This window comes from Dermacentor andersoni, chromosome 11, assembly GCF_023375885.2.
Source record: "Dermacentor andersoni chromosome 11, qqDerAnde1_hic_scaffold, whole genome shotgun sequence".
Taxonomy (NCBI): Eukaryota; Metazoa; Arthropoda; class Arachnida; order Ixodida; family Ixodidae; genus Dermacentor; species Dermacentor andersoni.
In genome coordinates, this window is record NC_092824.1 from 116,574,845 (window position 1) to 116,592,013 (window position 17,169).

General features: G+C 47.1%; 1 protein-coding gene across 4 annotated transcripts in view; it reads right to left on the reverse strand.

The window, feature by feature from the left end:
- The window catches only part of Ent2 (Equilibrative nucleoside transporter 2), a 110,342-nt gene that overhangs the window by 59,509 nt on the left and 33,664 nt on the right, over positions 1 to 17,169 (reverse strand). For all 4 annotated transcript variants that reach the window (XM_050186457.3, XM_055075469.2, XM_055075471.2 and 1 more), the window contains exons 9-11: positions 11,205 to 11,302; positions 5,919 to 6,020; positions 5,057 to 5,165 (exon numbers count right to left, since the gene is read on the reverse strand). In XM_050186457.3, the coding sequence (XP_050042414.2) occupies positions 5,057 to 5,165; positions 5,919 to 6,020; positions 11,205 to 11,302 (309 nt within the window). The remainder of the gene's footprint in view (positions 1 to 5,056; positions 5,166 to 5,918; positions 6,021 to 11,204; positions 11,303 to 17,169) is intronic.

Sequence of the window (17,169 nt, forward strand, 5' to 3'; positions counted from 1 at the left end):
AGACAAACGTCATTGAACACGGTCTGTCGGTTCCCCGTTGCCTGCATGGCACGCATAGCCAAAACGTTCACAGCAAAGGGTTTCATTCGTTCAGCACTGTGAACGCGCGGCGAGCTCCACACCGACGCAATCTCTCCACAGTTTGCGCACATAAAACGCAGCTTCACAGCGAGTCCGTATTCCCGCTCGTCTCGGATTACTTCTAAGGCACCACTGCAGATGTTGCAGTTCGCAAATGTTAATAAAGTGTTCACGGCACTCAAATCCACAATCGTAAACGTAGTCCAATCAGGCGGGCGAAGTGCATCATCGGTACCGTCACCCACAAAGTCGCGTTTCCTCTCCGTCGCTGGAGCGGAAGACAACTCCGATAGCTTTGCTTTGGCTTTCGCTTCCTCCTCCTCCCGCTTGGAGGGTTGCCGGTAGATCGTATCTTGCCGTACGCGAGCGCTGGTCGAAGGGTCCACGGCAGGCGGACTTGTCACAGTATCCGCAGCAGCCGATGCGGTCGTTAGGCCTGCCATTGCTGCATCGACGATTTCGGCATCGGTAGCTGAGGTTGTGGCGTCCTGAGCGTTTTGCAGTGTTGAGCAGCGTTTTTTCAAGTTTTCTATGAGCGTCTGTCGCACTTTTTGCGCACCAAACTTGTGCCGCGTTCGAAATTTGCGCTCCGTTTCAGACATCGCGTTGACACTGGGGCAAGATGGCGCACCTCAGTGCGCGGCTCCAAGCACGGAGCAGACGATGGCCATGCAGTTCCGCCAATCGGGAGACAAGCTCAAGTCACGTGCACCAAGCGACGAATAGGAGGGTGTTCTAGTACCTTCTTTTGCCGCGCATTTTCTAAGTGGCCAATGGCTGAATGGGGCCCGTTCTGCCGGGAATTTGAAGGGAAAAGTCGCCTCTTTCAAATGAGACCAAGATGTCCGCGCTAGCACACGTGGAAGAGCAGGCGCGCGTATCGGAAAATATGCCGTTTCAGCGCAAGTTCCGCCTGAAATTCACCTAGTACATGTCGAAAAAGGCGTCACTGTGGCTAAAATACTGATGTTATCGGTATGAAATTAACAATATAGATGCAATAATAGCTGTACATTCCAAAAATGCAATAAAAAAAATCGAGTTTTTTTCGCGATTTTTGGTCGCCACAACCCGTGTCCCCCCTTAAGTGTTAGCAAGATCATTGGTATTAGGCCCGAACTTTGTCACAAGTGAGTTTTTCTCAGCAGCTGGAAAGTCCACATCAACTTTCCTCATGTACAGTGGAACCCCGTTCATACGTTTTTCACCGGACCGGGGGAAAAAGACGTAACAGCCGGGAAAACGCAACAGTGAGGAAAGCTCCGAAAATGAATGAAAAAAGTGCAGCTTCAACTATAGACAATTTATTTCCACAGAGTGCGCTTAAGACTTAAAAAAGTCTAGAATGGTGGCTTGCCGTTTCTTTCGCTTGCTATAAATCGCCACACGTTTTTCAATACCCTGGAAGGCCGCATTGCTGTCAGCGTTGCTGTGAGGTGCGACGTAACTGCGGAGGAGGTCCAGAGCCGCGATGGCTTCTCCAAAGCTAGGATTTGGCAACTCCCCGGCATCATGCGGCTCGTGCTCCTTGTCATCACCGCGCCACGGCAATGGCAACGGACGAACGAATATCCGCGGGAAATTTTGCCCTCTTTGGCGTAATCATACTAACGTGCTAACGATTGTTTAGTATTGCTGCGGAGCGCGCGCGTCTGAGCAGCCCGGTTGCGGAGCGCGCACGTCTGAGCAGCCCGGTTGCGCGCAGCGCGGCGTGGAGAAACGTAAACAAGAGAGGAGAGCAGGCCCGATAGGCGGAGCAACGCCACGAGCAACGCCAACTTCCGGTTTCACTTTAGCTTCACAAAGAGTGACGTCAGGGCCTCTCCCGAGTTTCCTTCCTCCGTGAGTCGACCCGTCCAACAACCAAGCGGTGACCGTAATCACAGTGATGATAGTAAGATCATTTTTCACGAATGGCCACTTAGTGGCGGCCTCATGCGGCCTCTCGAACTGGCGTGCGGCTTCTTGCAGCCAGTTCCATAGCCAAGCCCGGCCAAGCCCAGCCAAAACTCGTCAAAAGCCAAAATGGCGGTTGGAGCGTGTTGTCTACTTTAGCCCAGGCGGGTTCGGGGTGCTAAGTTGCGACGTATCATGCGGGAACGTTTTCACAGCTACAACGTAACAGCGGGGTTCCTTATACATTGGATCCTATGGAAGCTATGCCGCGACCGGATGAAAACGACGTAGCAGCCGGGAAAACGCAGCAGTGAGGAACGTAACAGCGGGGTTCTACTGTACTCTCAGCCCATGCAAAATGCCTCCGTTTTGCGTTTAACTGCTTTCAAGAGTTTATGTTGATTTGCATGAGGGTCGCCTGCATCTGTGCGTCAGCCAACACTTTGCTTTTTGAGCTGAGGCTCCTTCAAAGAAGAGGCAGCACAGTTCCTTTCCCGATCATTCCTCAATGTGATGGTCATTTTTGTTCCTGTCCTCGTTCCGCCACGCGTTCGCCCCATGGACCATTTGAAGCAGCTTCTTGGTCAGTTGTACAGTCAACCTGTGATTTCTCAGACTCCGTAGGGGTCAGAAAAACATCCTAAAAATCAGATTGGGCAATCCTACAGAATGAATGCATGTCTTTTACTGTCCTTAACGACTTAAATCGTCACAAACACGCCCAAAAAATCTCTGAAGGCTTGTCAGTACACTTATTAGGCATATCGGTGCTCATACTACGAGAGGAGACGGCAGGTGCACGCGTGTATAATTATGGAATATGTACAGTTTCCTGAAGTTGAGGGTTCAACGGAAGCCTGTCTGGTCAGGATGAAGCATGAAGCAATAAAACAACGGACACCGACCAAAAGAAGTACTAAAAACGAATAAATCTAAAGGACATTTCGGTTTCCCTACTGAAGCCTTGTTCATAATGGATTGAAGGAAAGTTCACGGAAGCTTATGTATACTTCACAATGTGACGTAAGCAGCGCATGTGTGACGGGGGGAGGGTACCCTAATTTCGATTGAGCGTGTGATGTGTCTTCTGTATCTCTAGTGATTCCAGATACAGCCACGATATCAGGTTTCTTTCTTGGCCGATAACTCTCGAGCGATCCCAGTCAATCTTGTGGCCCGTTGCATCCGTGTGCTCGGCAAGGACATTCAAAACTGTTCGTTTCTTTTCAAGATATTTCTGATGCTACCTCAGTCTCTGTTTAATGTTGCTCGATTCACCAATGTATGCGTAGTTGCAGTCTCTGCAGGGTATCTTGTAGACTACGCCAGGAAACGATTCTCTCGGAAGCCTGTCCTGACCATCAACGAGTGCTTGCCTCAGCTTACACACAGGCACGTGCACCACCTCAACATCATAACTGCGTAGAACGCAAGACAAGGCTTCACTTATCCCAGGAACGTAGGGTATGGCAGCATGCTTTCTTGGTCGGGGATTAGCCGTTCGGACTGAATTGGACAGGCAGCATTCCACAGCACTCAAAAAAGACGTGGCATAGCCGATTGCCGAGAGATCTCGCACGCGGTCTAAGTCGGTGAAATGACTGCTGCGGTGCAAATGAGGTTCACACGGTTGAGCAGGGAGGCAGCAACTGACCTTTTGTGAACGTCAGGATGTACGGATTGTAAGTTCAGGTAGCGGCCAGTGTGAGTGTCCTTACGGTATACACTGAACGAGAGCGTTCCATCGCGGCTGGTGACAATCACGTCTAAAAATGAGAGTGTGCTATCGACCTCCGTCTCAACTGTAAACTGGATGGCCTTTCCTGACTTTTCAGGTGCACAGTGAACGAAGCCAAAGGCTTCCGTAGGGAAGCCAAAATGTCTTTTAGATTTATTTCTTTTTAGTACTTCTTTTGGTAACTGTCCGTCGTTTTATTGCTTCGTACTGTTTCCCGTGACAATTGCCCCTTCCCACGCTTAAGCTTCACCTCAATACTTCAAGTGCGCTTCACCGCGTAACAATGCTGTGCTCAGGCGAAGCTGCGTTTCAAGAACCGGCATCATGCAACGTGCCATGCTTTCCAAGATTCGAAGCCAATCGCGAGGATTAGAGGTGGAGTCGGTGCCAATACTGAGAGCGGCGAATTCTTTCAATGAAAAACACGGCACCGAACGGCAAGAACCTTAGTAGTGAACGTCAAAGCACCTAAGCCTTGAATTTCCACAGTGGTGGCTACGGCGTACAAGAGCACTGGTTCGAAATAGCGAGATAATCAAAACAGCAGTGTTGCCTTTGATTAATGCCGTTTCGGAGCTGCGGTCGCGGCAACATGTCCAGAAAATCGGACAGCGAAGGGTTATTGCGTTTGAAATTACAGACGTTCATACATATTGACTCTATGGGGCACGTGGTGGTGCCGCGAAGCAGTCTGCATTATCGGGCATTTCCTAAAAATCACAAGTCCAGAAAATCGATTGTTGCCTATACAATGGCCACTTCTCCAGCCCATGACACGGTGTCAAACACGATTCCTCTTTTACTTGAGCCAGCAGTAGGGCTTCTTTGGTTCCCTTTCAATAAAATGACAGCTAATTATTCCTGGTTGAAGCACAAATTCCCCACGTTTTCCCCGAGTATTTCCAGACTATTCAAAATCCCTGATAACTCCCGCTCCTCCCGGTTTTCCCGGCTGGTAGGCACACTTGTTTACGTCAACGGCAAAATGCTTATAAAATACTTCTTTAAATATATTCTCAATGCTTTGCAATAAACAAATGTCTTGGTGGAGTTGCGACAATAGTCATCTCACCACATTTTTATATTATTAAAAACAGGAACTTCCAATAACTACTGCCACTCTGCTAAAGTGACAATAATAAATTCATAGCCTCCAAAAGTCATCTAGAAACTAGCCAAGAAAAAATTTATGTGAAATCTGCTAAAATATGCACTATTCACTGAATGTGTACCTTTGCCGCTGAATGAGCTCGCTGCTACATGTAGCAAAACATCCTCTAAAATTGCATCTCTATTTTACTCCCTGGGTCACTGCAATATGCACTAACAAAATCCACTTACCATCCAAAGGAAATTCTTTATCAATGCGCTTGATGTCTGACGAGACTGCAGGAAATGCAGCCAGTGTGACAAAGAATATCAGGAACACATTAAGGCACTGTGGCCACACCTGAAATGCAAGAGACCTGGTTGTGATTACGTTGCAGAAAATTCAACCAAGTTCACAACAACAAATCTGAGCTAGTATGATAAACTATAGCTTCAAATGGTTGCTTAGATAGAAAAATGGCTGTTTTAGGTCAGCCCTTGCTCTTATTTATCAACACCATGACCAGAGCCACAAAGCTGATGAACCAATCAGCAATGTGGTGGTGCCAGGTTTTGTGATAAGCAGACAGTTGTTGGTGATAGCATTGCAAACATGCGCATCCCCACTACCACTCATCTCTTAAAAAAATATGCATGTATTTCTTTTTTCAGGCACCGTGCCACCAGACTATTTCACATTCACTGTAACAAGCTCAACATCAAAATACATGATCAGCACAAGAATAACTGAAGTCAAGTGCAACAAGAAGCAAGCATGAGGTGCAATGCAAGACTAAATTTATGAGTAGCCTGTCAGTCTGGATGATAGAAATTCTTGCCTACTTGAGCTAAACATGATGCAAGAAATGCGTGTTGTCCTGCATTTTGTTTTGTGTTGTTTCATCCCAAAGACGAACTCCTCAGGTACACAAACTGGTGCAAGCACACGAACCAGACCTATTGTTTGAGACATTTCTGAGTGCTGAATAACAGGTCACATTTGCTGGTCTGAAGAACTAAAGCCGCAGGTTGCTCTTTCGTAATGAGTTATGGTCGGTACCATGAGCTCTACACATTATTACACAATGGGAAAAAAGCCAGAACCATGGCCTACCTGTTTAAATACAAGCCAATAGGGAGGCCTGCGAGAGCGAGGTGATCTGTTGCTGGGAGCAGAAGCCATGGCAGCCAGCCGCTGGTGATGCCTGTAGCAGCGCTGCACAAAGTGCAAGAATTTTATAAGCCCCAGGTAGACAGGTTCTTTAACTTCTGCACTGCTAAATCTGCAAGGCAAATCTGCTTCCTGTTCACCTAGCATTCTAAGAAAGTAGTGTACCGTAAAACCTTGTTAATATGTACCCACTTAAAGGGATCTCAAAATGATTGTATTGATTTTGTGCAAACGTACTGAGTCATTAGGATAGGTCATTCTGATCATTAAGAGACATTTAAGCACAACACCCAAGAGGTGTAGTTTTCGGCCGCCCCCTCACAGTTGATGTAGTTAGCCCATTTGACGTCAGTTAAGCAAGCTATCGGATTGGCTACCCAGGTTGCACCATTGATAATTTTTCCAACTTTACGGTGAATAAATGTTTGTAATAGTTGAAATGCTGGTTAACTTGTCTCTATAAAAAAATTATGCAGATCTTTCACACTGTGGGAATCGATGTAAGCGCAGTTTTCTGTGCTGTTTGCTTTGATTGATGATAATTAGCAGTGATGTTGATCGGAAATTTTTAATTTCTTCAATGTTTTGTCTAACACGACAGTGGCGAGTTGATGATAAACATTACCTTGCGTGCACCACTGCTGTTTGTCTACGTAGTACACAAAACACAAAGGGAAAGGTGCTTGCTTGAGGCGTTGTTGTGCGCCATATTTCACAACCACTGAGAAGGTTGAGCAGTCATTGCTTTATAGCACATCACATCGTGGCGATGTGCAATATTAGATGTGCACATTGGATTATGGGGCTGCACGTGCCAAACCACAACCCAATTATGAGGCAGGCCGTAGTGGCACACTCCGGATTAACTTTGGCACTGTGATATTCTTTAACATGTCCCTAATCAGAGTGCATGAGCATTTTTGGTTTTGCCCCGTCGAAATGCGGTTGCCTCGTTTGGGATCGAATTTGTGACCTAGAGCAATGCCATAGCCACAAAGCTATCGCGGCGGGCACAGAAGTGTTAATTTGATGTGCGACCACTTCCGTTGTGTCACACAGACTCTGCAGTGCGCTTTAATTAATTCAGCTCTGCTTCTCCACGCTCTGCATAGGTTGTCCACTAGACATACAGTTAAACCTGGATGTAACGAACCTATATGTAACGAATTCCTGGATTTAACGAAGTTTTTGAATTCCCCAACGCTGCCCCCATTGAAGCCCATGTATTTTCGACCTTGATGTAACGAACGCGATGCGGCGGTTAGCCTTGATGTAACGAACTCCCAAAGCTGATCAGTCATTACTTTTAGCACTTTTAAGGAAAATTCGGCCGAAGAAATGCTCTAGATTATTGAATATTAATGCTGTAAGGAGCCAGCAGCTACGCGCACGCCAGGGATTGCCGCGACCGAGCAAAGTTAGCGATGATGATGATGATGGCGGCAACTAGCGCCGCTCCGTGCCTAACGTAGCAGTCTTTTCAGGCTTTGCTTGTCTAGCGTGGCACCAGGTGGCATTGGTATCGGCAGCTGATTTTTCTTGCAGAATTATTTTGTTTCGTATGGATTTGAGGACAAGCATTCTTATTTTGTGATTTTCATTTGTTTCAACGGCTTATACACACTTATGTGTAAGAATTCACTTGAAAAGCAACGCTGATAGCCGGTTCTTTCATTGCCAAGGCGCCGGAAGGGATAGGGGGAGGGACGATGACGAACGATATCCGTCACTTTTTTTTTCTTTCTCTAAGGGTGCGTTGCATTCGCCATCTTGAGTGTTGTCCTGCGTTCTGCACGTGTGCGTGTGTCAACTGTGCTCTGGTACTGGTTTGTCCGACTTGTTTTGGAGGTGCTAGGCCTGCCTGTCGGCGTGTAGTCGTGCGTCTCCGCTTCTAACTGCGTCGTCGGTTGGTCGTGATGAGTTCTACTGCCAGAAAACGAAAAGTTCTGTCTTTTGAAGACAAACTCGCAATTTTAAATGCAGTCTCCGCGGACGAGAAGAAGAAGGACGTTGCCACCCGTTTCAGCATTCCAGCGAGCACACTATCAACGATTTTGAGTGCGGAACACAGCATCAGAAACGCAGTGGAGTCGGGAACAAGCTCGAAGAAAAAAAGACTGAAGCTGTCCACATACACTGATGTGGACAAGGCAGTGTTCACGTGGTTTTTGGACACGCGAGCCAGAAATGTACCCATAAGCGGCGCGATCTTGCAACAGAAGGCAAAGGATTTTGCGTGTATCTTGGGTCATGACGATTTCAAGGCAAGCAACGGGTGGCTGCAGGGATTTAAGAGCCGGCACGGTGTTGTCGGAAGAGTAATCAGCGGCGAATCTGCCTCCGCAGACAGCGATGCTGCTGCTTCGTGGGTGGCTGACAAGCTGCCTGGAATCCTGAGTCGCTTCGAGGCGGCTGATGTCTACAATGCCGACGAGACAGCTCTATTTTATCAAATGCTTCCGGGCCGCACGCTAGCGTTAAAAGGCGATGACTGCCGCGGTGGAAAGCAGAGCAAGCTCCGCATAACGATTCTGCTGTGTGCCAACCTCGACGGCACAGACAAGCGAGTCCCGCTAGTTGTCGGCAAAAGTGCCCGTCCCAGGTGTTTTAAGGGAACGAAGCGTATGCCCGTGAAGTATGTGGCGAATTCCAAAGCGTGGATGACTCGGCCAATATTTTCTGAGTGGTTAAAGGAATTTAACCAGGACGTCAAGCGGCAAGGCCGTCAAGTTTGCCTACTGCTGGACAATTGCTCGGCGCACCACGTCGAGGGCCTGCAGCTGTCGAACATCGAACTGCATTACTTCCCGGCCAACTGCACGTCCCTAATACAACCCCTGGACAAAGGGGTCATTAACAGTTTTAAATGCTGTTACCGGCGCCGACTAATCCTGAAAATACTTCTCGACATCCGTCTGGAACGGGAGATGAAGATCGACATTTATCAAGCAGTCGAGATGCTTGCTGCCTCCTGGCAAGAGGTCAGGGCAGAAGTTATCGCGAATTGCTTTTTAAAGGCCGGAATAGCCAAAAACGCACGGGCTGGTGCCGACGAGGAGGAGGAAGACCTTTCTACTCCGTCCAATGTGGCCGAAGCGTGGAACGAGCTATGTACTAACGGTGGTGTACCCGACGACGTTGAACTGACTGACTTTTTGTTTGCCGACAACGCCGCCGTGACTACAGAAGAAATGTCTGATGCAGCAGTAGCTGAAAGCGTGCAAAATCCGGATGGCGGTGATGATGGTGCTTGTGAGGCAGATCCGTGTGACGTGCCTACTGCAAAGGAGGTGATGAACGCAATGGACGTTATGCGCCGTTTCGTCGGCTCGCTCGACGATGAAGGAGCTCTACACGATTTAGCCTCTTTGGAGCGGCGTGTTGTGCCTACACTCGTGCCGAAGAAGCAAGCGGAAATTACGCAGTTTTTTAGTGTAAAATAAATGATTGAAGGGTGAGTTCACCTTCACGGATATATTGAGCTATTTGGTTTCGTTTCTGCATCATTCGTACGAGCCTTCACGCGAAACCTGCATGTAACGAAAACCTGCATGTAACGAAAAATTGCGAGCTTTTGTCAACTTCGTTATATCCAGGTTTAACTGTATTTGTATGGTTTTATTCTTCTCAAATAGCACAAACACACTGCACCATACCTTGAACTTATGTTTATCCAGCATTTCCTTGCCTTGTCATGTCGCCTTTTCCCTATCCCCGACCACCCCCCTGTATTTGTATGGGAACTGTGGGTGAAGAGTGGCAAGGCTGTTATTCACTCATTTCGTGACTGCGTCAGTTCTACCCATGCTCTGCCTCCTCTCCCCTCATCTCTTCCCTTCTATTTGGCCTACCTCTGGACTTGCACGTTGGTAAGAAGGTAAGAGCTTGTGGGGGGTCACGGACAATTACAAGTGTCAGGAGGCTAATGTGGCGACGATTTAAGAGCTTCAGAGGGCATTGTGTACATTCAATATGGTGCGGTTCAAATGAGTTCCTTGCATCTCTTTTCTTCTATGCCACACTCCTGACATGTATACACACGCTCTGAAGCCCCCCGCCAACGTGGTGTGCCAAACAGCAGCAGCAGCAGTGGGAAAGTCGAAGGAAAAGGCGAAAAAAGCTTCGCTTTAAAAGATAACAAAGAAAATACACAATGACAATTCATCACTACACTTAAGCACTGCCGGCACAGCAAGTATCATCTGCTTGTGTTACAACATTCTCCGAGTTGATGTGAGCTGCACGGTCAATGTTGGTCTCGTTAGCAACATGGCAAACTGCAAGGCAACATTAGAGTGGAGTGGCTGCAGCGCTTCAGACTGTCAGTATCTAATTGCAGTAATTTCATGTAAACTTACGGCAGTCACTTCACGCCGGAGGATTACTACTACAGTAAAGAGTTCTAGCGTGTCCGGTAGTCATGTAAATGCAAACATGAACGGCTTGCACAGTGCAGCCACCTGGTGGCACAGAGCTAATATAGCACAAACCAAGTGTGTTCTACTTTGGTGCTGGTGTAAATTTTCGGCAGGAAAATACTCATGAACACATTGTTTTCTTTAAATGTTTAAAGTGTTTTAGACTTGGTTACAGCAATATTAACCCTATGGTTAGTTGGTTAAATTTGTTACGTACTAACGAGGCTCCACTGTAATACTGTTTGTGAATTAGACTTTGTGGTTCAAGATGAAGCTAACAGTGCAGCCAAAATTACAAAACTTTGCAAATTCGACTGCTAAATAAATTACCAGTAGCTAAATTAACTATCATGAGACCATTGCACAATGAAAGGACCACCTGCCTTCATTCCCAATGACAAGGCTCAATTTCTGCTCATTGATGTAAGGTAGGAAAAAATAACAATAAATGCAGAAATCTTTGATGCAGTCAAAGCACGATACACAACTACCTTTGCATTCCACCTCAATTGAAATGCTACTTGTAATTTCCTCATCATTCGCAACAATAGCCTCATTTATTACCAGGGCAAAATGCGAACCCATCAGTAGAAAACGAAAAATTACATCGTCCTCTTTTTTAATTGAATTTAGCACTGAGGAAGGTGAACCCTCATGCTTGACCAAAAATTCTGGGCCAATGAGCAAGCATAATTATTGCACAAAAGAGGGTACACTCAGACTCATTTTGCCACTTAAACCAGCTGAGTTGCCTGGTGTGTTGGCTTCTGTCTTGCACTAAAACTACAAAAAGCTGTAGAAACTTTCTTACCAGCAGCGGCAGGGCAAAGTAGGAGTCAAGGCACAGGAGCAGCACCAACAAAGCAGACAGGAAGTAATAGATCGCTGCTGTTCGGGCATTTGGTGATGCTGCAAGACACACCCAGAGTCACGGTCAGCCTTCAATTAAAGAGGTCCTGAACCACCCTTCAGGCTTCATGAAAAAACACCATCTATGGATACCGTACGCTGCTGTGAACATCTCAGCCAAATTTTGCAGTCGTCTGGAAGCATTTGTATGATTCTAACGTGCCCCAAAATCAAACGCACACCCAGTTTTTATGCATCTAAAGTATAATAGTAAACCAATATAGAAACATTAAAGCTTCTAAACAAATTAGAAATCAACACGCACTTGATGTTCTAGCAAGAAAAATGAGCCTGTTTGTTGCACAATGGCGGTTGGTTTCCTAAAGTCAACTTTGCCGAAATACATTTGACTGTATTTGATTGCACTGTGCAAGCAATTTTGGGCACAATTTTTATGAAAGAAAGAAAGGCATGCATTAGAAGTGGGTAAATACCATAATAACACATTGCGAGATTCGGTAATTGCTTAAATATCTTCCCAGCGCAGGTCAAAAACAGACGCCTTCGATGGGGGACGATGTGTGCTAAATACCACATTTATTCTAATCTAGGCAGATCGTTTTTTCAAAATAATCATATACAAAACTCTAGGGTCGGCTTAGATTCGAGGATTTCAAAAAACGCACCTCTTTGTAACTGAAAATGATAAACATGGTCCATAACTAATGTCATCTAGAAAGGTCAGTATTGTAGCCGCTACTAGCCAGGCCAGTAGCCAACTGAAGTACACAAGCGATATCGTCGCTTTGACCTGTGTCGTATCGGAGCTAGTTCTATGGTACTGGAATGCGCTGTGGCGTGACCATAATGGCACGTTATAGTGCTGCTTTCCTACGAAAAGTTGACCTAGCCGCAGAGGCATAGTAAGCCAGGCGGGGCTTCAGCATCGATGAGAAGAACGTCTGTTGTTGGAAGGGGCAACGAAAGAGGCTTTTGCGTGTGCTGCAACGAGGAGATGACAGCAATAAGGAAGATAAGTGCGCAATGATGGAGAGAAGCTGTTCACTGAGATCGTGCCACGTTTTCACGTGTGCACCTGCGCATAATCATCACTGCCTGCGTTGTTTTGGTCTCTGGTTGCCGCCGCTGGCACACCATAGAATCATTTTGCATGGCATTGCACTTACCGTTCCGGAAGCAGCTCAAGCCTGAGTGCATAACGTCACACTTATAAGCCGCTACGGGGCCACGAATGCACTGCCTCATATTCAATACATCAGAAAAAAATCAATGACACATTAAGCCAAGCGCTTCACTTTCAATTGCCGTCGAGCCCAACTGGAATCTAATTTATATCCCAAATAGTTCCCTTCTGCAGTTTTCGCAAATGAGCCAGTCGCGATCGACAAATTTGATCTTAATCGGGCTAGATCACGATTGTAAGTGCCCGTACGACACCGATCAGACGGGGCACTTCCCATTGTAATAGAGGCTGATCGGTACAGGATTCCTTGTTCGCGAATTGTTCTCCTCAACAACGACCGTAAAAAGTCTCATTATACAAACGAAGAATACGAACATCCTTCTTTCGCAGATACCCTGGTTACACATATATGAATGCGAGACTGTCTAACGGGTGATGGAGTAAAGTCAATTCAGGCGTTTTGCGTGCCATAACAGGCTTTTCATCATTTTTTTTTAAGGAAAACTATGACGGCTTACGACGCCTTTTACGGTGCATTTTCAGCATTGAACACACACGATTGCTGTGGTACTTCGTTCCCATTTTTGAAACCCTAAAGTTCAACGGTAATGTTTCAGCAAAATCCTTCGCAATTCACTTTTCGCACGCGCAAGAAGTCACGAAGGACAATGATGAAGAAGCACAGCTCGCACGTTTTCGCCAGGCAATTAATCGTTCTACCACCGGATGACTGCTTTTGGCAGTTGCTGTGTGGCTGCACCACCATACCTGAAAGCTGCAAATAGGGACGTGGCTAACAGTGGCGACGACTTAGAGCAAGCTCGGCATGTTCGTATTAAATAACTGCTGTTATCTTGTGAACACTGTCCTTACTATTTTTTGTTCGGCCTACATTCGAGGTAAGTTTTTTATATTTTTTTCCGACTTCAGACATTCGGTGGGTCGGCGTAGAATCGACGCCGGCCTAGATTCGAGTAAATACGGTATATTCACTGTCCCCTAACCACAGAGACCAATGCCGCTAATAAAGGGGTCGCAGCTAAGGTCACAATAGGATGAGGCACGTGTGTGCTGGCTGGTGAAGTTCGAATTATCTGGCGGAGGCAAATTTTAGAATAAAAATAACGAAAGTCCGGGCCCATAGAAATGCATGGTGCTGGCCAGAACCTTCGGTCGGGATTGAATTACCTGAAAAATCAAATCAAAGGAACTCCACTGTAATACCAAAAATGGCTGTCTGCTATGCAGTATTTCTGAATGGATTCTAGTGAATTTCGTATGCTAAATTATAAATATTCTCAGGATATAATTGGAACAGTGATCATGAAGTGCCATTGATCAAAGCATTGCCTGCAACTGCTGAAATTTGCAGGAGCCTGCATGTTATGAATCAGGAATATTGGAGCACTTGACAGAAACACTTCTTTTTTAAGGCCGTCTTTAAATGCAATATACATTTGTTTAACGTAATATAAGAGAATTTTGAATTCCAGAATATTGTGCTTCAAGTTTTGATAAGGCACCCTCAATAGTGCTTGTTCTTCCCTTTTGCTTTTATTTATGTACACCGAGTATTGAATCTGTTTTTATGATTGCCTCAAGTACCCCCGCCCTGCTTTTATTCAAGACTAAGGGATCCTCCAGCAGTCAGCAGATGGCCTCATGCCTAAAAATAATAAAAGATATGTTAAGAGCAAGAAGCCTTGAAGGAGGACCAGAAGCAAATTTTGGCTCAAAAGAACTCCACTCATACATATTACTTTCGATAGGCTTGTGGCAGTAATTTCTGAAGTCGCATCCCTCTATACTATAATAGTGTTGTACAGTCGAAACTCGTGATAACGAACTCCCAAAAAAACAAAATTCTCACCACAATAAAATGTTTTCGAATCCCTGGCAAATCCCCGGCCAGCCGATCCCCAGAGTGGACACTATAAGAGCACTGGGGCTGCTAATTGACGCTAAAGGTGGTAACACGCAAACAGTCATGAAACTGACGTCCAAAACGAAGAACATGCTCTGGCTGCTCCTCAGGGTGACCAACCTCAGGGGAGGGCTCAGCAAGAGCAATCTCACCAGACTTTACCATGCCTTCCTCATGAGTCACGTAAATTACATAGCCTCGGTGCTACAATGGACCAAGAGAGACGCAGCCAAGATAGAGACACTGATGCGCAAAAGCATCAAAACGGTGCTAGGTCTTCCGATCACTACAAGCACAGAGCGGCTCGATCGGTTAGGGGTCCACAATTCGCTAGCAGAAATCATCGAAGCACAGACGAAGGCACAATTCGTGCGGCTGTTGACCACCAGGGCCGGCAGACACATCCTAGAAGAAGCAGGCATAAATGCAGAGGCAGAGTGCAACGCACGGAAGGTCACGCTCAGCGCGGGGGTCAGGGGCACTTTCAAGTTAGAACCACTTCCGAGAAAGGTCCAACCGCAATTCAACGAGGGGTGCCGAAAAGCGAGCGCCTGAGCACTGCTAAAATCGACTGCCAACTACCCGGGACTGGCGGCATTTGTAGACGCAGCCCAGTACGGGCGCAGCAACCGGTACGCAGCAGTCTCAATACGCTGGGATGGGACGATCATTAACGCGGCATCGGTCAAGGGGGGTAACGTCCAAAGTGGCCGAACAGGTGGCAATAAGAGACCCCAAACGTCCTTACGTGTAGACAGATTCGAGATCGGCAGCCAGAGCATTTGCCTCGAGCTCGATATCGCGGGAAGCGGTGGCTGTCCTCTGCAACGAGGGAGCCGCAGGTCATCCCATCATCAAACGGTTTGCAGCCCACATGGGTGCCGACATGCGCCCCGACTTTCCCAACGCCAACGAGCCGGCGCATAGTCGCGCGCGAGGACTTGCGCACCACGGCGATCGTGGCGAGTGTAGTGGTGGGGAGGGAGGGGAGCACCGAGACCCGCTGCTCACCTTCAACGAAATAACAACGCACCATCAGCTGTTGAGAAGGATCTTCCCGCTCCCCCACGCCAAATTCACTAGACCACAGTCATCAATATTCAGAATGCTTCAGACAGGGTCCTTCCCCTCGAGAGGCAGACTGAGCCTTTATTCACCAGAGGTAGAGCCGCAATGTCCAGATTGTGGCGAATCACACTGCTCGCTAGCGCACATGCTCTGGCAATGTTCCACGTTAAGTGGCCCGGTGTTCAGTAAAGAAGAAGACTTGGTGGTCACCCTGTGAAGCGACGACTACCAGACCCAACTCCAGGCCGTTCAGAGGGCTTCACGAAAGGGCAGAGGCTCACGGGCTTCCCGTCCCAACGTGGGTGCGGCCCGCAACCCCTGCCGACCACTAAACCAAGAGTTGGTGGGGAGGAATTCCTCAGGACTCAACAAAGTTATTTCCTCCTTCTCCCTGGCAAATGCCCATAGGAGTCCAAGCATTTCACATCTCGCGACAACGAAACATTTTTTCCATCAATCTCGCATTAATTCAATTTTCTGAAATAGCAGCCCACACATTACCTACTCGCGTCACGCTGACAGTGTCTAAAAACTGCTTAAATGCATTGATTGTGCTCTTAAATTGTGTAAACTTCTGCCACAGCGCATATGTGAGGACCCTGCCGTTTTTGTTGACAAAATAAAAATGGCAGTGAAGCAGCTGCACCTGGCAACAGGCGACAGCGAAAATGATGAAAATAGTGGTTTATTTTTTGCAACAGATGAGTACTATGCAGTGTCTGGGCTGGGAATGTAATATAAATTTTAAAAAGAAGAAAAAGATGACAAAATAAAGTGGAGGTGACCCTGCAGCAGGCACATTTAGATCCTGTGTGCCATCATGGCATGGGCTAATGCAGAGCAGAACCTTTGGCTACATAGCATGCTGATCCATAATCGCTGATTAGACAAATCCACATCCACAAGTGAAGACGCCGATGACACATTGTCGAACATAGTGCTTTGTGTGCAGTCGGTGTGTGCAGTTGGTGCTCGGATGAGTCAGCTGTGCATGTACTGATCGGACTGTCTGCTTTGGCAGCCTGCTAAGATGCTGCACCATCTCCAGCTAAAAATTGGAAATTTTTGACCCTACAAGGCTGCAATATCTGCCAAGGTTGAGAAGGGTACTGGAATTTGGAACTGTGTGCAGCTCGCTGTCTACAATTCTGAAAAATAAGGACTAGTTTGGTTGATGGAAATGTTAGAGGAGGTGAAGCTCGGAAACTTGGTTTTTGCCCCATTAAACTGCACTTGCATGCTGTAGCCGCTCGACCAAGGCATCAGGTGCGCCTACAGAGAGAGAGAGAGAGAGGTTGATTCAGCATCTTCTGCCGAACCTCCAGGTCAAGTGTCCCACTGGCATGACCTTGTTCATGGCATTTGAGATGGTGGCTACCGCATGGGTTGCGACGTGTCCAGCTGTGATTGCAAATTGTTGTAAGTGTTGCCGGCTTCAATGCCCCTCAACAGGCCAGATGTGCTGACCCAGTGGCACTGGAGGAAGATTTGCCCGAAGGTACACTTGATAACAGTGCTGCCGCCACAGTGGCGCCATCGCTGAATAACGCATGGGCATCAACTGCGCCGTGGAAAACAAAGTTCCAGATGGCCTCAGCATCGACAAGTTTTTTGTACGGATGGCACTGTACACGAGGAGATGACCAACGAGGCCATCTTAAGTAACCTCTGTGAAGCTGACAATGGTGAGGACCACCGAGGCTCAAAATATCAAAATCTAACACACCTGCA